The sequence below is a fragment of the Anguilla anguilla genome, chromosome 6 (assembly GCF_013347855.1).
Source record: "Anguilla anguilla isolate fAngAng1 chromosome 6, fAngAng1.pri, whole genome shotgun sequence".
Lineage (NCBI taxonomy): Eukaryota > Metazoa > Chordata > Actinopteri > Anguilliformes > Anguillidae > Anguilla > Anguilla anguilla.
In genome coordinates, this window is record NC_049206.1 from 17,266,803 (window position 1) to 17,292,097 (window position 25,295).

A 25,295-nucleotide genomic window follows, 5' to 3' on the forward strand; every position below is an offset into this window, starting at 1 on the left:
ATTCTCTGTACAACTGTGGAAAAGTTTTTGTGCTTTTGAACTGTTTTGTTGTGTTGAAAGTGTAAACAGACTGCTGCCTTTCTGGAAGCCTCATTAAGAATATCAATACAAATTTTTAAAAACTGTTATCACATAAGTCACTGGCAATTAATGATGAGTCATTGGTTCAATTGAAACTGGTATGTTTGGGCATGATTTCCAGGGACAAAATGCTTATTATACTACTGGGTAATTTTCTTTTAGACTGTCTCATACGTGATTTGTTCTGATATGCTGGTTCATAGTTATTCAGACATGGATATATTTGCCATTTGGTGTTAGTTTCTATGTAGTTTTTATTGTCTAAAGATTATACTTATTATTACCATGCATTGTAAAATTATGATGTGTGGTTGTATGTTTGGTTTTTTCACCACCCTTGAAGTTTACATGGGAGGAGCGCACTTCACAGAGGGTGCAAGTTTTAAAATTACCTGTTTGAATAATAACCAGTGTTCTGATGACGACAGATGTGCTCAGAATGTAAATAAATAGTATTATTTGTTTTGAAGCATCAAATGAATGTTTGAGCCTTTTCTTTTCTGATATGTTCATGTGACCCAATGCCGTTTTGTTTTTGTTTTTGTTTTTTTCTAACACTGCTGATGAATCTGCCATAGATATTCACAAAACAAAAAACATTTTAATTAAATATACTTTACTAAAAGGTAATCCATCCTGTAAAAGATAGCTGAATTGTAACTGAGTGGTGTACATTATGGGGTATGCCTGCACCATCTTGCCCCCAGTGTGCTGTTGTGCTGCTGTGCTGCATTTGATAAGAGTAGAAGAAGCTAAGCTGTATGTGAGGAGCCAAGATGTATTTGACCCTTATTTCAGATAAATATTGCACATAGTGCATGATGTGGTTTTCCTTGTATTTTTGGCTGGACCACAACAGTGTGGCCAGCCCTGTAAATGCGAATGTCTGTGACTGAGTGAGTGACTGACTAATGAAGTTGCACCATTGGTCGGCCGGTTCAGTCCAGCCATATACTAGGTTTTGACCTGGTCTTGTTTGTGCAGATTCAATCCAGCTGCAATGCTTTTTTTTGTTTAATGTAAGAAAACAATGAAATGCAATGCCTTTAGGTAATACTTCTGTCTAATTTCTTGCACAGCATTTCTAGCTGAAATTTGTTACAAAAAATGTTGCTCAGCATGTCTGTTGGGCATTTTAGTCTGTTTTAGTCATTCGTGTCTTCTCATCAATGGCTTATCGGAAACTGAAATCTAGCTTTCACATTCAAATTTGCCATAGAAAACAATAATAGCAAATATATTTAATTTGGCCACCCCCCTCCTTGATGGAAAGTGTTATCGCTTAAGTTTGTTCTGCAAGTTCATTCATTCTGTAAAGTGCTTCAAAGTTATAATTTTGAGTGAAGGATATATATATATATATATATATATACATATATATATTGGCAATATGTACAGTGTTACGTGCCAATAAAGCCATTTGAATTTGAATTTGAATTGAATTGATATATACAGCGAAATATATACAGTAGCCCTTTGTCTTTCTTGGCAGAAACTGTACATTATTAATGTGTTCATTCGTGATAAAATTCTTCCAGGCTTTTCTCAATCAGATTTATTTCAAAATAAATTAGGAAAAATGAGACACAAGTGGATTCAAAATGGGGGATGAATTTTTAATTCTTAGCTGGAGAAAATAATTATAATGACATGTATGTAAATAACCTTGTTTAATTAGACTAATAATTCCAAACCAAAAAAGAAAGAAAAAAGAAAAAAAACATGCATCCGTGATTTGACTTGCAGGGTCAGAACTAATTGTGTTTTCCCAACAGGGCTAACTGTTAGTTTCCAGCTCATTAATTGCCTTCTTGGTAGGAATCATTAATAGGAAAAGTCCTTGCAATAATGTTTAATATAAATACACCATTTTGCTGTATATTTTCAATGCCACACCTGTCCTGAAGATAAAAAGGCCACAAACCGTGCATGCAGTGGTACAGACAGTGGCATGTGTATGTGGTGAGACCGTTCTTAATCTTGGTGTGTCCAGCCACTATTTTGAGGAGAAGTAGTTGGCAATATTCCTTGGCAGATGTTGAGCAACCTTTCTTTTAATTATTGTCGATCTCTTATTACAGTGATATTAGAAGCCATAATGCCATACTTGAGCTCCTCAAAAAGCTTCGGTTTCCACTGGAGAGTTACTGCAATAACCTTGTAGTTAGCAAAAGCTGCGATTTCAGCTCTTCTGCTGAATAAGAAATAATTCATTGTGAATAGTTAGCACACAAAGCGCGATATGCCAAAAGCTAAACACAATCCTCTGAATGCTTCCTCTGTTGTTGCATAACATTTGTTTTGTTGGTCCTGATTCGATTAACATAAGTGTTTGAATTTCCTTTAGTTTGGGTCTATTTCAAATGCTGATTTTTGTATAGGCCTTGTTTTGTTTTGTTTTTTTTTTTGTTTTTTAAACAAATTGTTTGTCTAATGCTCAGGTTTTGTGATTTTTCCCTGTTTATTGATGCAATTAATTTTATTTGCCATGACTGACACTTGTAAAATAAAATTTTGAGCACATATTGCAGCACATTTAAATAGTGTCTTTTGTAAACATTTGAGGAAGTAATCTGAACAGCTTCTTACAATATTGCTGTATTGAAGTTTAAATCGACTGAATCCCTGTTATCGATCAGGAGCCCATGTCAGCTGTGCTGAAGACCTGCAGCACAGCTACAGTGCAGCTCTGTCTTCGGACAGTACAGTAAACAGAAGCTGTGGCTGTTGATTGAATCGTATGTTTCCTAAGCGTCCTGTTCCCCCTTCCCCTGCCCGCCCTGGGTTCAGCACGTTAACTCGTCCCTTTTCGTCCCTGCAGCCGTGAGGGCAGACCGCATGCGGGGAGGCCGCAACAAGTTCGGCCCCATGTACAAGCGGGACCGGGCCCTGAAGCAGCAGAAGAAGGCGCTAATCCGGGCTAGCGGGCTCAAGATGGAGGCCGTGAGTCACGCCATGCAGACGGCGCCCACCGACCTCACCCTCTCCTCCGCCATCCAGAGCATCCACTCCGCCTCCAAGGGCCTGCCCCTGAGCCACGTCCACGGCCACGTCCACGCCCACACCCACGCCGCCCTGCCCCCCTCTGACTATGACCGCAGCTCCTTCGTCGCCCCTCCCATCAGCATGGCCATGCCCCCTCACGGCGGCCTGCAGGCGTACCCGGCCTACGGCCACTTCCAGAGCCGCACCATCAAGTCCGAGTACCCGGACCCCTACAGCAGCTCCCCCGAGTCGCTTTTGGGGTACCCTTACGCCGACGCCTATCAGAGCGGCTCCCCGCCCGGATTCCCCCACCTCATTGTGGAGCTGCTGAAGTGCGAGCCGGACGAGCCCCAGGTGCGGACCAAGATCCTGGCCTACCTGCAGCAGGAGCAGGCCAGCCGGGGGAAGCACGAGAAGCTCAACACCTTTGGACTCATGTGCAAAATGGCCGACCAGACTCTGTTCTCCATTGTTGAGTGGGCAAGAAGCAGCGTGTTCTTCAGGGAACTGAAGGTAGGTGGCAGAAAGAACATACAGGATTCTCGTAAAATATGAAGTCAGTTTTCCTTCGCAAACCCAGTTGGCTGAGTTGAGGAATAACCAAAATCGTGTTTGTGATTTAAGAAGTAATACTTGCATTTGTTTGTCAGGCTTTAAGAGAAATGTTGATTGCTGACTACAGAATATTGTCTGGACAAGTTCAACAAATCCTTGAAGACACTGATGGAACCTCAAAGATACAAACCTCAAAGTTACAGATTGCAGTATTTATGAAAGGGCCATGGGCCAGATTAACTAAGGAAATTTTCACGATGCAAAACATTCACTATACTGCAGTTGCAGATACTGACTCATTAACGATTGATTTACCTAGGCCCGTTCTATTTCTGCTATCAAATACATTCAATGCCCTCATTCACAATTTTGAGGTAGGAAACACCCATGAAATGAATGAGAAACAATATACAATGCTTACACATCCAGATTACAAGGCACTAAGAAGTGGATACAAAGCAACTAGACACAAGTAGGGAAGGAGCCGGAAGAAAAAGAAAACATTAATTTACAAATCAGGAAAAACAGGCAATGCATTCGTTCTTCTCCGCCCCATGCAGCCCACAAGGGAAACTGATTTGACTTCTGAGGATGTGTGTATAGCCCGACACCCTTCTCTGGCATCCTGTGTTTGAGCTATAGGCTATTATCTCCACCGTGCTCACACCAGGTATACATATACATGAACACATGTAACTATGCGTCAAAAGGAAAGTCACTACGTAACGTAATGCATCCTAATAATGGTTTTGGCCCATTGTGACCATTTAGTAAATTCAGTGTAGATATTGTGACCTTGTAGCTGCTGCTTTTGGGTCAGAAAATCAGTCGCAAGCCCTTAGTAAATCTGGCCCTATATTTTTACAATATGTACAAATTTGCATTATATAGTGGGGCACACAAACACTAACCCATGTCTCTGTTTTCATGCTTCTTAGTAATGCTTCCTTCTTGAATCAGAAAATGTGTTACATTTGTGCTAATTAGCCACTGAAGTGTATTAGTTACATTCTAAATCCTCATTGCTGGAATGGGAAAACACTGCCTTTGTTCTGCAGCTAATTCCCACACCCATATGCACTGTGGGTAGTTTGGACCTCAGGACCCTGAGAGCTGTATTAGTGGGTTGTGAGAATCTGTTTGTCTTATGTAGATACATAATAATGAACATAAGCAGAAGATGTCTACCAGAAATACTTGACAAATGCATTGAGTGGAATTACAGTCTGCTCGCATGGTCTATTTGCACCTCAAGAGGCCATGTTTTAATTAGCACAAACGTCTGTGGATTCTGTTAAGCTGAAAGCTTAGAGATGTTGATGGGAATCAATCCTATTAAACTCTGGATTCTGAGAGCGAAGGGGTGGAAGACTGTATGTACATCAGAATACTGGGGAAAGGAACAGTCAGGCTGCTGCAGTGCAGACCACAAGACCAAGGACTGGATTCAGTCAAAATTTTTACTTAAATTTGACTATTTAAAAACAGAATATTTTATTTTTCTTCAGAAAACAGTTTCCAGAATCATCAACATTTTTTAAAAGAATTGTTTTTGAACTAGGAAAAACGTAACATTTCCCTTAAATTAATTTTTATTTAGAGTTTGTTGATATGATTATTTAATTGTATGGATGCATGTGGGTTGAACTTTATATGGAGTTGAAATTTGCTTTCAATTTAAATTCCATTGAGTTCAAGGATGTAAAATATAATTCATAATTTGTAAAAATGGTAACTAGAATTGAGCATGCTCAGTATAGCTAATCTAAAAATTTAAATTTACAAAATTTTGATACATTTTTATGAAATAGTATACACAGCTATCAAGTGCACTCAAGGCACAATGATGAGAAAAGTTTCATTTCAAAAGTAAAAGATAACACTTTGTACATAGTGAGATACATTACAGTTAGGGAGAAAATTCTTGTGCTGTTTTATCAGGAGAAAATAATGTACGGAAGCTTAAAAAATATAGTCGCAAGGGAAGCCATCCCCCAAAGCCCACCCCCATCTCTTCCCCACCCGTCACCCCCCTCCTGATATGTGGAGGCGGTGAAATACAGTAGTGACAAAACCAGCCCGGTGCAGGATATCTCAGATTCCCTATAAAACTGTTCCCGCAAAGAGGGCAAGCTTCGCGCCAATATCGTGTTTACTGGGCAGTGTGTACATGCCTGAAAGATCTTGACTGACATCAAATGTGACACGCAGTGTCGCCTAAGTAGAGCACATGCACATATGAGCCTCTGACACACTCAGGGCTGCATCGTGTAAACACAGGACATGCAAGTGAATGGCCAGAATCTCCCTGACTGCTTACTGCATTGTGACTATAAATACACCTGCAGCTACTCTGTTATTAATAGCATTGTGGGAACAAAAGGATATTTTGTCATGAGACCTGGGAAAAATACACTATCAATGATATTCAAGCTTTGTTTCCAAAGGTTTGGCCTGCTCATAGGACTCATAAACAGTTTGCTGTTACGGTCTTTATGGGTGGTTTGTGCTTAGGCACTTCACAGTAGAATTGGCTCTCTGCTTAGCCTCAGTCCATTTCATTTTATCTTACATTTTCTTTATATTGGGTTGGTGTAAGGTATAGGTGGGAATTATGTATGTTCCATATTATATATGGAAATGTAATATTTTATTATTAAGCTCACCATTTATTTATTTATTTTTATTTTTTGATGGAATCAAAGCATTAGAAAATGTACCACATCAGTCTAAATTGTGTAGCATAACGTGCTTACAACTGTATGAATACACCTAGCTATATATTTATTTACAGCATCTGGCTATAAATGAATATGGCCAGTTTGTGTAAAGAATGTTCCAGAAAATAATTAAATTACCAATGCATTTGTGCAGTGTTCACCCCAGAATTATAAGATGATATGCGGCAAACTGTTACCAACATTCAGCAGGTTTTTTCAGACACACTGGAGTTTCATTTTCAAATGTATACCCTCACTTCTGTGAGTTCTGTGAGTGAAATTGGATTGATCTGTATTTTTAAGAGAATCTATAAAATATAGGTAATACTCATGCAGCCTTTATACCAATCAGTGGGAAGCAGGTACGAACAGCCCAGCAAGGGGTAGCGGTCAGCTTGAGCCTTCCTACCACTGAATGCTCCACATTCATGGCAGAGTAACGCTCCACCATGTTCCACCTGATAGGAAACTCACAGCAAGCACATGATTGGACCAAATTAATTTACAGTAGTATAGTTTTTAAGGTCGGTATTTTGCTTAGGAGGGTTCATTCAACCTTTAGAAATTTTCTTCTCGGAATTTCCAAGTGTTTATGGTAGTCTGGTTGTAACAGCTCAAAGTAAATATATTGGCTTATGTCTCTGCCAAGATGTGGCAGGTTTTTTGAAAAAGAAGGTGTGATTTATAATTTCTGTAATTTTTACGCACATGCATTATGTAGTTCTGAGAGCCAATAAAACTCAACGGACCGCGGCAGGCAGGTTGACGTGCAGCTCTCCGATATTCATATCCGTCCTTTCACAGTTGCTCGGGGACAGGTTCGGGACTGTGGAAACGTAGCCAGGAATGACAATACCAGATCAGCCATTAAGTGGGGAGGACTGCATTAGGTCTTGTTCCCAAGCCGGCAGCCCCCAGCGAGACCCGGGGCCTTATTCGAAAAGCAGCTGGAGAAGAGGCCAGATCCGCGGTGTCTAGAGGCCAGTCCCTCAGGAATGCACTGAGGCGCTCTGGGTAAAACCTCACATCCAGTCATTTTAGCTGTCTGAAACTTCTCCCAACCATGTGCTTTTAAATAAGGCGCTTCTCTTGTGCATGTGCTGTGATACAGCAAGTAGAGGATCTTTGACATAATGAGATGTCGAATTATATTTACCTGTTGGTTAGGCTACGTCCACCTCTAACACTTTGGCCTGGGGGTTAATATTTTACAAAGATGTTCCCTCAGCACTTTTTTTGTTGGCCTGATTTGAAGGAGTGGGTTTATTGTTTTTTACACCTCCTTCCACCCCCACTAACAGGGGGAATTAATAATGCAGCCTGAGGCCTGACCTGTGAGCCGGCAGGGCGACACGCCACACACATACACACACACACACACACGTGCGCACAGACACGCGCGCACACACACACACACACGTGCGCACAGACACGCGCGCACACACACACACACACACACACACACGTGCGCACAGACACGCGCACACACACACACACACGCTCCCCTCCTCCGGTGCCGCTGCTGAGGTCACCCGCCGCCGCCACCGCCGGTGACAAACTACGCCTGAGCCGAGGGTCGGCCGGCAGAGATTTGCAACCGCGTCCCTGGTCCGTTGCATTTGAATTACTGTATTCCGCGGACCAGCCCCCCTCCCCCCCCAACCCCAACAACCTCCCCCCCTCAACCCGAAACCCTCCAGCTTTATATCAGCGCATGGGGTGGGGGAAGATGAACATGGGGACGGGACTAACGGCAAGGGCAGGGGTGCGTTGTGAAGGACAAGGGGAAAACAGGTGGAGGTCTAATGGCCCTGCCGCGGCGGAGCCGGCAGCCGCCCTCGGCGCTTGATGGATGGGCCCCGGGGCCTCGCGCGGGCGTAGCCTTTCAGAGATATATTATTTCATTTGAGGAGCAGCAACATTCTCGGGTCCTGTGTTTTGTCCGCTGATAGATGATACCCCCCCCCCCCCCCCCACCCCCTTCCCACACTAGCCTCAATCGGTGGTGGCATGTGGGTCGTCGTGGGGTGTTTGCTCATGTGGGGTAAACCCCCCCCCCCTCCCCCACCAAGCTCTCTGTTTCACCTGTTCACTCATCTGCAGCAATGTCTGCCTGTGGAGACCCTTTATCCTTATATACTGTAGACTTCTCTATGTAAAAAACTAGAAAGTGTTGGAGTGATTGTACCTAAGTTCTCTAAAACATTACCAGAATTTTACTGATTCTGACAAAATTGCAGAACAAGTAAAAAAAAAATTTTGGATATATGGCTTGCTTGTTTATTTGACAGAGGGGATTTGTTAATGATTTGCGACGTATTTGTGCTGTTTTAAATATGGATGTTCCTGGATCTAGTAAACACAAGAGTTGGCTCAGAGGATCAGTTTCATTTCTTAAATTTACTGCCAGATATATTCAATAAATCGACTCCAGTGAAAGTATTTAGCCGCACGTCCTGAGCACTGACTAGGAAAAAGTGAAAGAAAAAAAAAGACCAAATTGGAAAACAATTTGTGAGTCCAACAAAACTCTTTCCCTGGGTTTTTTGTTAAGACTCCATCAGCAAGCTTTATCAATGGCTGCTTCAGTGCAGAAAGGGGCATTCAGCTTGCTGGCGGGCGTGTCTGGTTTGCCAATTATCTCCCACCGTCTCGATCCGTGTCCCGCTGCCGCCTCGCCGTCGTTCGAGGGGTTCGGGGCTGGGGAGGGGCCCTGTCGCGTACCTCCGAGGCCCCCCGAGTCACGGGGGGAAGGAAGCCAGAGGCGCGTGTTAAAAGGGAAGATTTAGGGTCGGAAACCCCGCGGAGGGACATGAAGGAGGGGCGCTAGCTGGCCGGAGGGTCTGCTCATCCACTTGTGGCTTTGATGAGGGATGAAAGCCTGGGCTCAGAGAGAGGCCTCCCGCCTGCGTCCAGCGTCCGCCAGCCCGCGCATCTTTAAGGGCCAGGCCTGCTTCAGCCTCAGTGTCTCATACACGGTCATTCAGTGCCCCCCCCACCTCCCCCCCAGTGCATTGGCAGTACCTTATTCTTACCATTAGGTGGTGAAAAGGGACTAAATCAGTTAGTCCCAGCCCCAGAAAACTGTTTTTCGCTCACTAAAAATCCCCAAAAGTCTGCTGCTTCCATTGACAGAAGTAATGTGGGAAATCTGAGTGGAAATGTGTTTAGAGTGCATGCATCAAGGCAGTTTATCTGATGTGTTTCCAACCATAAAAGGGGTTTAAAAAGTGTAAATGTGTGTGTGTGTGTGTGTGTGTGTGTGTGTGTGTGAAATGTAGTACTGTATGTGCTCACGAAATGTGAGCTCTTTGTTGATCATGATCATAAACACTTTTTTTATTTGGCTGGTATTCTCAATTTCATGTATCTTTTACTGCATATACTGTATGTAATTCATCCTTAATTGGTCTTGGATGGTTAAGGACTTGAAATGCTTTGTATGTTCACTAATCAATTGATTTCCCTGGGTTTGCTCCTACTTCTTGGTATTAAAACAATGGCTTGTGCTTAGACCTGTTTGGATATCTCCTTGTGCGATAGCTAAGCTCCTGCGTGTGCCATATGTCAGACAGGACAAACACAGGCCTGGCAGATTTACGTCATCTGGAATTGTAGAAATTCTCACCACAGCTGAGCATGGCTGGCTGTAACATCAAATTATCTTGATGGCTGTCACGGGTAGCAAAGAAATGAACAAGTGCAAATGTAGACACTCTATTTAAAGGAAAGCGATATATTCAGTGTAACTGCAATGCATTTTGGCCCCTTAACTTAGTAATAACAGATACTCAGTGTAACCTTGCTTTTCTTATATACATACTGATGTGAGTTTGTCGGTTGTTGAAAAAATTCTCAGGCCTCAGTCTCAAATCAGTTTAATTCCTCCCTGATTTTGTTCCCGTTGTCTTTCCATGTAATTTTCACTTTTATAAGGCACTGGGCTACCTGCCTGGAGTACCCAGCACCCACTGTCAGCACCTATCTTCTATTTTTCCCTGTAATTTATGGCCATCTATTTCAGACCAAGGTTTGCTAAATAAAAGAGTCAAAAGACAAAAGATGACCAGCGGATCCAGCAAGACAGACAGGACACAGGGGTTAGCTTACAAGGAGCTTATATTTAGCTACTGCCGATTAGATGCGGACGTGTGTGTTTCAGATGGGTAACATAATATGCAAGGCATCGCAATGGCCAAAATTCCCAAGGTCTGCAGCCAGAAAACAGCTTTTGCTAAAACAGGACAAAGACAGGTGTGTTTGCTGTTCTCTGTAATGTTCCCTTGATCATTTATCTGATGATTGGCCAGAATTCCAACAGGTAAGGCACATGGAGAAAAGGTTCCCATACACTGATAGAGTGTGCGTCCATTTTTAACAGGGTATTTCTGATGTCCAGTTTTAGTCAGGTTCTCTGCCCTTTTTTTGAAAATCAGGGAGTTGTGTTTCTGCTGACTTTAAGACAACCCTGCTTTTGCAAGGAGGCTACTGATCCTGAAATAGAAAAAGAAATACAGGAAGGCTGTATTATTTGTAGTGGTTCATGTGGATAGTATAATCATCACTGAACTAATGGTTCAATCAACATTTATGGTCAACTCTGACATGCAAATAATTGCAAGTTTAACTTTTTTCTGTAAATACAGTTTATATAACACTGGAAACTCCTTTTTCCAAATAGTATGGTATCTTTTTTTTACAACCCATTATGTATTTTAATTCGCTGCTCCCACAAGTACCATAAGTAGCACTTCTTAGAGCTCTGCCTCATAAAATCAAAACATGTTTGAAGAAATTTCACGAGACAATTTTAAAACTAACCATACATTTCTTGTATTTGATAAAAGCAATAGCATATGCTACATAGCTAGTCATTGGTCACTGTGGTGAGCAACACCACCCAAGGGCCTGTATTTCATGTGGGCATTTGCTTATAATTGTTATCGTTTAAACCAGCGACCCTGTGACAGTCATTAAAAGGCGCCCAACACTAAAGGGGACTGCTGAGCCTTCCAGTTGTAGGTTTAAGCCTCAGCAGCTGACTATGAACGTGAGTCAACTAACACTCCCACCTCACCCATCTCCTCACTGCCCTCCACTGGTTATCCATAATCTATCACATCAAATTTGGGGCTAGCCTTGTGGGACAACAATGGCTTAACTACATCTCATTCGATTTAGCAAAAAAATTTTCAGAGCCTTTGTTTCGTTGCCGTTGTTTGTTGAATGTAGTTAATACTCATAAAGGCAGTTTAATTCTTGGTTGTATAATTTAGTTTAATGTTCAATGGGATAGTTGTCAATCAAATCTCCACTTTATGTCCCTACGACCCTATTCTTTCCCCGTTTGGGAAATTCCTGCACTTCAGTCCCTGATTTTTGCTATTATGTTAGCACTAGATAGGATAAGTCTCCAGAAAGGATTTCCTGCTAAACGGCTGTGAAATAAGTAAAAGTAAAAAGTCCACAGTTGCACTACACAACAGGCCTCAGCCCACATTGATTAAAAGACTAGACTAGAGTCTGGACTATATGCATTGGTTCCTCCCAGTGTGCCAGGTACCCACGGTCTACCAGCAGTGTAAGATACATTCCTCAGGCTGTCGCTAGCTATGCTGTAGCTCTGGTTGGCCTGTACGGTGTAAAACAGTCACTGACTTATGCATGAGTGCATCACCCACCATACCAGTGCTCCGATGGTATGGGTCGTACAATAATTACAATTTTGAATAGGGGAAGCAGTGCTTAAAACAAAAGGCTTACATTTTTATACTAAGTAACAGATTCTTGTTTTCCAGTGCAGCCTCCAAGTCCATTATGGCTCCTCCTTAAGTGCTTTGTAAATCTTGAACAAAGGGTTGTATTTGTTTGAACATTGCATAAATCCCAAGACTAGTAGTCTACAGTAAGAACCACAATTGGATCATTTGAAAGGCAATATTTCAGTAGCTTAGGAGCAATCTCCTTCCCAGTGTTGCCCTTGTATTAAGAGCCTAATATCTGAATATTTGATTAGTTTTCTTTTTGATAATTATTTTAATGGCGTCTTTGCTTTAAGCCATTCAAATCCCACATTAGTAGGTCAGGGGCCATTTTTTAAAATTAACATTATTGTGTATGATTGTGGTTTGCAGTGGTTTACTCTGATGGTTTAAGCTACACCTCCACCCGGCTTAAGTCTTCCAACTGTGTGAAAGAAACAGGAGTGGGAAAGAGGTGCTTTCTCAGACCTTATTTTCTAATTAGCATTCCTAATTAGGTAAATTACCTAGATTCTGTGTTAGAATAAAATTGTATTGTTGGTGAGAAACAGCAGAGTTGCAACAATGTATTATTGTATTAATAATGAAATCTTCTTGGTTGTTTGATCTGATGTGGGTTTTCTTTAAAAAAAAAAATAGAGATGACACCAGCTAATTCCCATAATCCAGAGTATTTTCCAGATCGAGTATTTTCTGAATTATGTGTACATAAGTACCCTATCATCTTTTTTCCTTGTTAATTAATGGTATGATTACTGTGCCTAATTCTGGTCTGTATCTGTTATAGTCTATAACCTCATGAGGACAAAAGTGCTATATCCAGTAATCCCTCAAATAATAATAAGCTGATGTTTATGCTCTTGATATATAAGTGTTTGTGTGTCAATATGTGTGTGTGCGTGCGTGTGTGTGTGTGTCTCTGTGTTTGTGTGATTAGAAATCCATAGGTTTTAATCCTTAAAGGGGGATGGAGTAATATGTCATAGTGGATAGTGCCATTGTGACTAGCTAAAATATACCTGGTATAAAACTGGCCACAAGGAGCAGTTTTATGTAGTCTATTGTTTCTGCATTGGAGCTTTTCTCTCTAACAGATTCTAGACTAGACTGCAACTATCCCTAGAGACCATTAGTGTAGTCATCGTGGGAACAGATCAATCTCCACACCTCTGCGCGATCGATCTGGCTGGCTATCAGACTGGCCCCTCCCACCACCCCGCCCTCCCCAATTCCCTCATAGACCCAGACTGATGCCTGTTGACCCAGAGGAACCAATCATCTTTTCCCACAGAAACACTGATTCTCAATGCAACTGGCCATCACAGTGCTCAGTTACTAATCGGGCGCAGTGCGTACTCTTGCCATGAATTGTGAGCACTTCTAAGTCCTCCCAATTGCACAGTGAGCTACTGTTTGGTTGAATTTTGTGAAGATAAAATATGTCTAGCGCAGTTCAGCCTCCTGTTGTAATTTTTTTTTTTTTTAAATGATTAATTTTTCTTATCCTGAGTCTGAGACATTATGGATTTACCATTAATAATCATAGAGCCTCAACCCACGGTGTGTCAGGACCTCAGTTTTTTAAATGAACCTTTTCTTGAATTTCCTTTTTTTTCTCTTTTCTTGAATTGCCTTTTCACCTATAAAAAAAAAACAGTTTTCTTTTTTAAGCAAGTTTTCTTGATTGTATTTTCTAAGTATCAAGTGCTTTGATGTTAAATTGAATCAAGGCCGATTTTGAGAGTAGTACGGAATATGGAGCACCTCCAGCGACAGCTACTCTTATGACCTTCATTTTGTTTCTTGAATGTGACTCGTGTAATGAGCACCAAAGAGTACTGAGAGAAGTATGATTTGCGAGATGTCTAGTAATACAAATGAGTAAAATAATGCCTGGCGGTGAGTGGGTGGTGGCAAGGGGGGGGGGGGGGGGGGGTCGTGGGGCTCAGTGTGAGAAGGCAAAGTGGAGTGCTCGTGGCCAATGAATGATAATCTACCATTCTTATTATTCCAGCATCAACTGCGAATGCCAGAGGTGTAGATTCCACGTTGCGACAAATGAGCTCGGAGAGATTAGCATAGGATCAAGAACAGGAAAAGACCCAGGGCTAGCAGTCTGACACGGACACGCTCTGCTTGTCCCTGGAGACCAGGGTGTGGACAGACCTTAACGTTTGGGACATTGGTATTTGTACCACACCTTGAGGACTATAGTGTGCGACATTATGTGAACACACTTTTTATCACCCTAGCCGCAACTTTGTCTTTGCAAAAGTAAAAATGAATATTTAATTATTTTATATTAATGCAGTTAATTTGGAAACATATGATGTATATTAAAATATATTCTGATGCCTTTCATACATGGTGTTTCATGATAATATGCTGAATTTTGAACTGTACATGTTGACAGATGGAACATATTGTGTGTAATATGTTGCTCAAATATTGTGTAATATTCTCTTTCGGTGTCTTATTTTTCAATTTCTCCCACTTCGGTAATGGAAACCAGAGAGGGCTGCACATGCCACCCTTCTCGTTCCAAACCCCATGCTGTAATTACATAAATTTGCAACATCTCCTCCGGTGTATGGTTTCCTAGGGGCTATCCGCTCCTCACATGCTTTTGAACAGTTCCAGATTCTTCTTGCATTTTAGTGGAAGGAGCACATAGGGTGAGTTTGATGGTGTTTAGAGTGTGGAAGCCAAAGCATACAGTATCCTAGGCCGTTCAGACCAGAGAAAGGCGGAACTTGTGTCTAGTTTTTCCGTGCGGTGAATGCCCCAGCATTGTTCCCGAGGATTGGCTCACACTTCAGAGAATTTTGCTCAGTTAATTATGGAGTTGATAAATAAATATCATATAGGAAAATGCTTATTAAAAGTGGATCGTGTTTTTCAGTTTGGCAGTTTGAAGATATAAGCCTGACATGCTCCTAACATGGAATTTCTTTGTCAACATTACATTGAATTTCACTCATTTAGCAGTCTCTTATCCAGAGTGAGTTATACTGAAAGAGAACATAAGTGCATCCACCACAGTTACGTGAACAAGTGCCAGAACTGGCAAACATATTTCTGGACCAATAAATGGAAGCACAGTATCAACCTAGAACCAAAAAAAAGTTTTGGATTCATGCAGATAATTCTTATATTAAACCTATAAGGCATGTTGTAATGTAAGAATTCCGAGATGATACCGAATACAATGCATCATGAGAAAGACAGTCTGTTCATGCAGACAAGACGGCCTGAGCTGCCCCCTTTTATTTCAGTGGTCCTACTTAAATAATGCTGTTCACAGCCAATTGAACAATGTAGTTGTGAAGGCACTCTTCTACTCAGCTGCTCAATAGACCGATTAATGAAGGCCACCGCTATGGCAACACACCCAGCCAATGTGCAAGAGAAATTGAAACTTCATGAACTGTTTGTAAGCTGTCTGCCAAACAACTGTGCAATAAACAAACTAAGTATAAAATTACCACAATAATTAATTCAGCAAAGACAGAAATTCAACTCTACAACTGGCTGCTAAGAAATGATGCATGGGTTGCATACAAACCCCAATAATGTACTCCAACCTAATGAAAAAACAACAATACAGTAATTCGAGTTAGTGTCTTAATATTACTTTAACTGGTCAGCCAATGATCTACATTAGATACATTAGAAAGAAATGATTGAAATAGAGCCACATTGCTGCAGAAGGTACGTCAAAGGCATGTTGAATCCACGCTTTCTTATTATTGAAAACAGTTTCCATTTACAGTTCTAAAAGCATTAATACTGTTCTTGATATCACAGCATTTTGGAGCAAGAGTGGATGTCTGCAAATAATGGTTGGGTAGATGCCATAAGTGTGTTATACTTATGGCATCTGAATGGGGTGGGGGGTGAGGTGGTTCACATGGGAATCCGCATGCTGTGCTCTATAAAACTGTGGGCTTGTCACTTGTGCTCAGAGTAAAAAGCCTTGGCTACCAAATGCAGGCATGAATAACACTGGCATTCGACTGGCTCTCCTCTAACCACCAGAGACGTTAGGATTAAGAGACTTCTGGCCGAAAAGGTAGATGCCTGGACTGCATGCTTGAACGTTCCCCTTGCGCTACAACATAATACTTGTCATTACGCTTAAGTGCAGTGTAATGTATCCTTCAACCAGCAGTGACATTTGAACCATTGAACTGCATAACAGAAACTTTGTCAAGGAAGAAATCACAGGCTCCAGGGTGTCTCTGCTGGTATAAGTGTTGGCCCCGATAGCCAAGACATCACAGAATGGCTTCACTAAGTTATTAGTGATCTATGGATGAGAGTCCACATTGGCAGGACACGGTTGGCTTGCCAAGGGTATAGTGGGTTTCCTCAGCCAGGGTTCCTCAGATTATCATGACAGTGGTTTGTCCCATGCTGTGCTTATTACGTGATTACCTTACTGTGGTGATGCAAATAATTCTGGGCTTTATCACTTAGATGAAGCCATTGATATGCCCACTGGTTGTGCCAATCCACATGGCTGGAATACATTGATATGCTTTGTTTCTATAGAGGATTTAATTAAATTTTGTGCATGATATGGATGTAGGACATATTGTGATATGTTCAGGTCTGGTACCTAAAATTGCCTACAGGATTCACATGTGAAAAGCTTCTGTATTCAACCATCCTAAATACAGAGCTGTTTTAAATTTCCCTTATTTGCCAAAGGCTGTTTTCTCAAGTGGCACTATAACTGCATAAAATGCAGTCAAAATGATGACTGCAGCTGAAAATCTGCAATCTGATAATTTGATTGGCCTGCATGTTTTTTTCAATTTGGAATAGACAGTTGATGTGGTGTTCATGTTGTAAAATGGTACAACAAACTAAAATGCTGTTACACTGTACAGTACAATGGTATTTAAATTCTTTCAGCTGTATATATCTCTGCTGTGGTTACAATAGCTCGAAAAGTTTTATTTAATGGCATCCAGCAAGCATTTGTCAGAACTCAAGCTAGCTAAGTAACAAGCTACTTAGCATCCATAAGTAAAATTAGTCTTTGCTGGGTTTTGGATATGATTTTTTTTTTAGGGAAACTTGTATTATTTAAACATGTAGTATTGTGTTTGGTCATGGTATGCCCTACTCATATGTTGTGTTTACTTTGTGGTAATCATAGGCTACAAATGATAGATCTAACTTGTTTATGTGTTCTGTAGCGGTAATGCTGCAATACATTTATATTGAATCCTCACCGAAAGCCCTCTGGTTGTTTTCCACAAGCCTATGCAGGCAAAATATATAGTTTTACAAAATGTTGTTTTCAGATAATTTCTTGCTCTTCCCTGTTCTTTGCTTTGTGCCATTTTTTCCTGTGCAATGTTCTCATTCACCTGCCAGCTACAGTGTGTAATCATTAATGGCATGGGCTGTGGGAAACACAACAGCAGCGACAATGGCCACCCTGTTTCGAGTCCCACTGCCTGACTTTTCGTCTGTTTCTCTTTGAAATAGCAGACAGAGTTGTCTGATAAGTCAGAACTTAATCATCGTTGGTAAAGCACGGTCAGTGGCATGGCATCACCTGGCCCACAGATAAAACAGTTAATGCTGACAAGTGTGGACAACGCTGAGAGTTTCCACTGTGGGAGAATGTGCATCCGGTGGTAAAGACTTGCACAAGACCTGTACCTCCCCCATGGTCCCTTGTACCTTGTTGTATTTGTGCAGTCAATGATCTGTTCCAACACTGTAGAATTTTGAATGACCCTGTTAGGCCAGATAGGCTCAGTATTTCAAAAATTACATTTCATCTATCTGAAACATACATTGAAAAGTGACTGATCAATTATTAAAGCAATAAGTAAATACATCATGTGTATTATTCATTAATGTGTGATTATTACTATGTATTATCAATTCACATTTAAAGGACCATTTCATTCTGTTAGTAGACATTAATAAATATGTTATTACTAGAGTGGCTTTTCTTGAATTGTTTAAAATTAGTAGTAAGTAAATAGTAAACAGGTAATGCAATGTATTCATTGGTTATTGGTGTACACTTTTAGATTTTCTATGCATTGGGTCAAATATTTTAAAAATCACATATATATGGTTTTCAAAATTAAATTATCAAATGTGTTAGTTGCATTTTTATTTGACTTGTTTTGTACACATTGCTTGAACAAGTCTATATTTGTATGCATAACAACCTGTTTTGCACAGTATTGTGTCTGCTTCAGTTGTACTACGCAGTCTCAACCTTCTCCTCATTTCATAACATTTTATGATTCAGGTTTTGAACTGCTCTCACTCTTAATATTCCAAATAATTGAAATATTACACATTTTAAGCAAACAAGAAAATCATGACCTTGAACTTACTGCATTTCATTCATAAACACCACTGACCATGAATCATTTTGATAATGTAGGTCTTTCTTTTATTTTTCTATGGCAGGTTGATGACCAAATGAAGCTTCTCCAGAACTGCTGGAGTGAACTCTTAATTCTAGATCACATTTTTCGCCAAGTGGTACATGGAAAAGAAGGCTCCATCCTCCTTGTTACTGGCCAACAGGTGAGTCACATGACTGTAACCATAGCACCCAGTCTTCTATGGAGGGTCCTATTACTCTCAATAGTGTAGTACAATGCACCCAATCACTATCAACAACAAAATCTTGACATCTAATCATACATGCAGGTAAATAAATCATCATGGTGGTTATTTTTATTAATCCCTGAAAGAAAGAGACAAGCAGTTGAGCGATTGAGTGATTTACCGTTCAAAGCTTAGAAGGCTCCTCTTTCATCTGGCTTTCTGCCTTCGTCCTGGGCAATCAAGGCTGGTCTTTGCATTTTGCCATCAATGTGTTATTTATGCCCCATTCAAAGACAGGCATTCATGTGAAGCTGGTTGTTGCACATCTGGCAGAGAAATTAGAGGTTGTGAATAGAATGTTAACATTTGATTGCATGTGAGAGTTTTAAAATAATGTAAAATATTTGAAGTATATGTGCTTGCTTAAAGGACGTGAGTTGCTCACCAAACAAAATGGCATTCTCTGGCACAAGCAATTAGCATAGTGGACGAGCCAGGGTCAGTATTCATTTGCATTTCAGTTTGGGAAAACCTGAGGATGGAAGATCTACTTGGAGTAACAGGGCAATCGCAACACATTCATTATAGCCACTGGACTGGGAGTAGAAGCCATCTTGCATTAGCAAGTGAGTGAGAGGGAAAAATAGGGCGTGTGCTAAATAGGGGAGGCAATTACTTACATGCGATAAGCCCTTTGAAGAGTTTTACAGCCTTTATCACAAACCAAGAGAAGAGCTGCCTTCTGTGGCAAATCATTGATTTTTCTTCCAGTGCCAGTTTAGAAACTGACCAACTTCCTGCTTTTTTGGTTGAGCAATCAGTGCAGCCAATCATTGTGCTGATTTTCCCAATCGCATTACATTGGGAATGTTTTATTTTTTTTTTACCAATATTGTTCTGTAGACCAACCAGATGGTCAGCTCTGTATTCTAAAAGCTGAACATTACCTTTTGTGTTTAATTTGAACTGTTCCAATTGCGTGAGCCGCATCTCATGAATATTCATAAACTCTAGCATTACACTGGGGTGAAGTAGAGATGACTGAAGGAATTGCAGAAGTTGACCATCTTACAGTCTAAAGAATCTATGTTTTTTCTCACCTGGCCTGACTCATACTTTGAAAAAATTTGTCTTTTCACATTTTCAATTTAACTTTTTCTTTTCAATTGAACATTTTCACATCTGATTATTTTTTGACAATAAAATGTATTTTTCATGTGAATGAAAATTTCCACATGCGAAAACAAAACCTGTGACATAAAATCATGTGAAATTCCATACTTTCACGTGACTGACATTGTCAAATGTGAACTACAATTTTCATGTTAAAACAAAAATAAATGTGTCAGGTTAGTTTTGTTATCACTGGACTTTGTTAACTGATTCCGATATTTAAAAGCGTGAATTTAATTGTGAGTGTGAGTCTATATTTGGGACAAATGCTGATTGGCATCAGCTCCTGATTGGCATCAGTTCTTTATGTGTTCAGCAAAATAGTTTTTTTATGTGGAACTCATTTTCAAATCCTTTTCATCTTGTTCAGTGGAAACCTAAAATAAATGTCAGGCTTTTTGACTGTAGGGTACACCACGTCACGTTTTAATGAACTATCCTAGGCTCCTTGTAAACAACATATAATTGTTCTTTTCGTTTGTAAATTCACTTTACATGTGAGGTCAAAATTGAAATTTGTTTTAAAGAAGCCCAGACATTAAAAATGAACCCAGTCATTGAAATAGCGCAGTATGTGAAATTGATCCAGCAGTTATTATGCTGCATTTATACAGCAGTAGTCAAACTATGGGCTTTTCTAATGGTCCATACAATGATAGAGAAAAGCGGGACAGCCTGAGGCTGAATTCTCATTGAAGTAATTTGATGCTCAGCTGATTTTATGTAAATTGATTGACACCGCTGAGGGGTGTGGGATGGTTTGGTTTTCAATGACTCGTTTTTTTTCCATCCTAAATAAAACTGCAAAGAGCATCTGAAATTTCCCTATTGGGCAAAACTGAAAAATTGGTCTCATCATATTTACTCATAAATAAATTCCAGGTTGCCTTGTTTTTAATTGCAAATGCAGCTCTGGGGAGCCCCCCATCCCCTGCTTAGGATTCTGCAGCCAGCCATCCTCCAGAAATCCCCCTTACACAATCCGAGTCAATTATGGTAATGAATTGTCAATAAATATAAAAATTTCATGACGGCATGCTTGCTGTGAGTGGCAGACTCTCAGCCCTGGTTTGCAGTCTGTTGCTGCAGATGTGGGGAGCACCTGAAAGAGTATCTGTGGGACCCCTGGACTGGCGTTGGAGGAGGGCCCAGGGGGCCCGTTTTCCTGGGCCCTCGGTACTGCTCTGGTGCAGATAAAGGGGAAATGCGGCTCTTTGCTCATTTGATCTCAGTTCCTATGCCGTGGTTATCTCCCCCCGCCATGCAGCCCAGATACAAGATACGCAGGTCCGGGAGGAAACGTAGGCCCTTGAAGGGCGATCATGGGGGAGCTGGTGGAGAACATACCTGCCATTCACAGTCAGGAGGCAGAAATAGATATTGTCATAAAGCAGTTCTGTTTTTTGTTCTTTGCTGTATAGTTCTGTTCCAAAAAGATCAACTGAAAGGTGACTTAAACCAGCTAAAAGTATTTTTTAATTGATATATTGAATTATGTGCTATTAGGACTCGATGGAAGATACGTGATTTAGAGGGCTGACCTCCATGGTAAAACTGTTGCCTCTAAGTAGCCCATTCAACATTTGTCCTCACCTTTCTCAAATAAGTACTGAGTGCCTCTTGTTGCATTAAAGTAATATTTGTTACTCTTTTCATCAATTTTAGTTATCACAGAACTTAAAATGTACTTGTGCTGTAACCACCAGCAAAGCAGCACATCTCTAAAACAGTTTTTAAAACTCATTCTGGAGAGGTTAAACCTTCATCGTGTTGTGGTATGAGCCTTCCATTTATGCTGCAGCAATTTTTACTTTTTACTTGACAGGAAAACGTTTGGAGTTTGACTTATGCCTCAGGGGTAGGCCTCCTGCCCTGGGTGGATGTGGCGGGAATGTTGAATGTGAGGGGAAGCCCTTTGTTTATGAGCTGTGTGGATGTAATGGCGCGGCGTGTTGGTTTATGTACCGTGGTCTGCTCCCCCCCCCCTCTCAGGTGGATTACAGCGTACTCGCCTCCCAAGCTGGAGCCACGCTCAGCAGCCTCCTAGGCCACGCACAGGACCTGGTGGGGAAGCTACGCTCCTTGCAGTTTGACCAGAGGGAGTTTGTGTGCCTCAAGTTCCTGGTGCTCTTCAGCCAGGGTGAGTAAATGAGGGAGGAGGGCTTGGGGGGGAAGGGGGGTGAAATCTGCCTGGGATCTGTCTCGGGATCGCATTTGCACTCTCCCAAGGTCAGCTTTTGGCCGGGGCTTCGGAGTTTGCCTGGAGAAAGGACCGTTTGGCTCCGGAGTGCTCCCTTCTCGAACCCGAGGCCACGGTGCGCCGCGTGTTTTGAGGCACTGTGTGCAACTGTGTACAACAGGATTTCCATTCCCCCTGCTCTGGGACTAGAAAAGACTAGACTTTGTGGAGCTTGGTATTTTTCCACACTCACTCACACACACACATGCACACACACATGCACACATGAACACAAACACACACACACACACACACACATGCACACAAACACACACACACACACACACACACACACACTCACTTGTATAAATGCACTCACTCACAGAAGCAAAAACATTCAAAAGTTCTGCGGGTTGACGTGTGGGTTATTGATATATTTTCCTTTGTAACATGACACGACCTACTCAGAGGATGAATGATGGAACTTTTATTGCGAAATATAGAAATAAATATAGAAATAAATTCCACATTAAATACAAAATGTACACAAATAAAGTAGACAGTCAAATAAGGTGCATGCCAGACTATCTTCATTATCCTATATATATTTATACCATCAGGTTTGCATATTAAATGCTCCATTGTCATCAGTTGTTTCTTAATTTATTCTTTTTTTTTCCTTTTATTGTTGCATGCTAATAATAAACTACCTGCTTGTTATATATCAGGTCGCCATTTTAAATGGGAGCTTGCTCTCAGCTGACCCACCTGACTTGATCAAGGTAATAAACAAATAATTTTAATCTGGATTCAGTTTCACTCCTGGCCTTCTGATAGGGTCTCTGATGCAGGCAGTGTTCAAATAATTTGGGAACGAAATCGGCGTTGTAAAAGTGCCACTCCCAGGCCAGACGGCTGGGAAGCGGAAGACCGCCAGGCGGTTTTAGTCCGCGCGCCCGCGCCGGATCGATAGAGGGCTCCGCACACGGGCATAAATCCTCCCGCTCGCCGACGCGTCCCTCTCCCCATCCCTCACCTTTTACAAACGAGACCTTTTAAAGGAAATCAAAGCCCTGTTTCTCCGGCCTGACTGGCCCCCGGCCACATGGCCCTTGGCCCCGACTGAGGGTTCGCTGTCAGGAGGCGGGAGCCGCCTTGATCAGTCGCGGCCTCCCGTGCGAGAGGCGCTTTGGCGCAGGCGAGCGCTGGCGAGGCGGGGGTCAGGCAGCACTTGACCCGGGATCGGGCGTTCGCCTTGGCCAGGCCCGTAGGCCCGTCTCCGTGGAAACGAAGGCTCTGCGCTTCCTCTCGGGTTGACGGCTTCATCGACGGCCCGACTAATGGCGGGGTGGGCGTTTACCCGCCGTTTCCGCGTGCGCCGGGGGAAGGCCAGGCATTGGCGGCTTCCCCGGGCACTGTGTGTCCGTTACGGCTGTGTGAGCCGGCTGTCAGCCAGGGATCGGCAGATTGTGCGTCCTTACAGTGTCACAGTAAGCAATGAGGTGATGAATGTGTATGTGTGTGTGTGTGTGTGTGTGTGTGTGTGTGTGGGCCTGCTTGTGTATGTGTGTTTGTGTGTGTGTGCCTGTGTGTGTGTGGGTAAGTGTGGAGGCAGGGGGCTGGGGTAGGGAGGGGGCTGACAGCATCTGTGTCTTTTTAGACATCTGTGTGTGTGTGTGTGTGTGTGTGTGTGTGTGTGTGCACGCGTGCGTGTGTGTGTGTGTGTAGTGTGTGTGTGTGTGTGTGAGAGAGAGAGAGAGAGAGAGTTTGTATAATCCCAGGTCTAAGGTCAGGTGCTGGTGTGTATAAATGTAAGTGAAGCAGCGCTGTCATGACTCATCAGAACGCAGCCGGGGGAGGACAGCCAGGCCCCCGCCGTAAGTGCTGTGGATGGGGAGTGAGTCTGAGGGCAGGCCGCTAAAGAGCCACGCACTCATTACTCTCTCTCCACGCTGAGAGGCAGCTGTGGAGAGGGGTCAAGGCTGTGCTGTTGCAGGCTGGGACCTGTAGTCGTAAGTTCAGGCCTGAGCCTCGGTTTATTAACAGCTGATTACTGCTATTGGTGGAACACTGTTGGCTTCATCCCCGATTGGATAGGGTGGATTTAAGTTCCTCAGGTTCCCACTGCCTTGACTTCTCCCATTTGATGCAGCTGCCATCCACATGGTACCAGTTTCTTTCAGTGAGAGATACACCTCCAATCAGTGCTTGCTCTTCGGTTGAACTGTGATGCCTTTAGTATGTTTAGTGTGTGAAATAGTCACTGGCTCACTGGCTCAGGTGTGTGTGCTTGCTTCAGATGCAGTGCTTTGTATGTACAGTGTAGGTGGACCAAGGGAAAGAAAATTCAGATCCTTGAAAATGTTCGCTGCCTTTCCATGGCTCGTATCTGGTGAAGACTGACTGACCTGCTACAGCTAAGGTGTGTGTGTATGGCCAGGTTTGGTCATAAACAGTCCTAGAATAGAACAGTTTTGTTCTATTCTTCAGGAAAACGTCCAGTGTTAATTCAACTCTAATGGATTACATATGAGTCCAGCTGGGACAATATGTATTCTGTAAGAGTTGATTTAACACTGAACCTTTTAATGTGAAGGAATGAAATTAAACCCCTGAGGTCTAACTTGTGGGCAGCAATAAAAAACAGGGGATATGGTATTTAATGTTTAATAACTTTGCTATTGATTCACGTCAAAACTTATTTTAAATTGCACTGAAGCCAAACGAAGCCAAATATTGACAGCCATTGTAATTAGATTTGTCTGTTTTAACAGGCATCACACTGTTAACTTTAATATAGTAATAAAGTATTGCACTACAAATTATGAAGGCATTTAAATGCAGGCGTTAATAAAGCACTTTTGTTAAACAGTTTCAGGATGTCTGCAATTCTCAAATAAAAAATTTCGCATTCGCTTTTAGCCGCTCAGTTCCACCAGTACTGCAAACCCAGAGAAAACGGGAGCAAAACTGTAGTTCGCCAGATTGATGCACTTCCGTTCACTTTCCTTTAAAAAAAATTAAAAGGCCCTTGGCGTGCTTGATTTAGGAGACAGCGAGCCTGCGAACAGCTCTTCTCCATCTCCCTCCCCTGTCCTTATTACACATTGGCAGTTTATTATAAAACATTAGGAGAGGGACCCTTGCTGTTACTGTCTTATCGATTACCAGGGTAGATCCTGTGATTTAATGTCGAGGGCATTCCATATTTCCACATTTTCTGCCTCCTATTAAGCACCACACTTT

The 25,295-nt window shown here is 41.9% G+C and overlaps 1 protein-coding gene across 3 annotated transcripts in view; it reads left to right on the forward strand.

Annotated features, from left to right (window-relative positions):
* Nucleotides 1–25,295, forward strand: part of LOC118228992 (nuclear receptor subfamily 5 group A member 2-like) — a 47,632-nt gene that overhangs the window by 10,751 nt on the left and 11,586 nt on the right. For all 3 annotated transcript variants that reach the window (XM_035420594.1, XM_035420593.1, XM_035420592.1), the window contains 3 exons: nucleotides 2,903–3,579; nucleotides 18,554–18,673; nucleotides 21,863–22,010. In XM_035420594.1, the coding sequence (XP_035276485.1) occupies nucleotides 2,903–3,579; nucleotides 18,554–18,673; nucleotides 21,863–22,010 (945 nt within the window). The remainder of the gene's footprint in view (nucleotides 1–2,902; nucleotides 3,580–18,553; nucleotides 18,674–21,862; nucleotides 22,011–25,295) is intronic.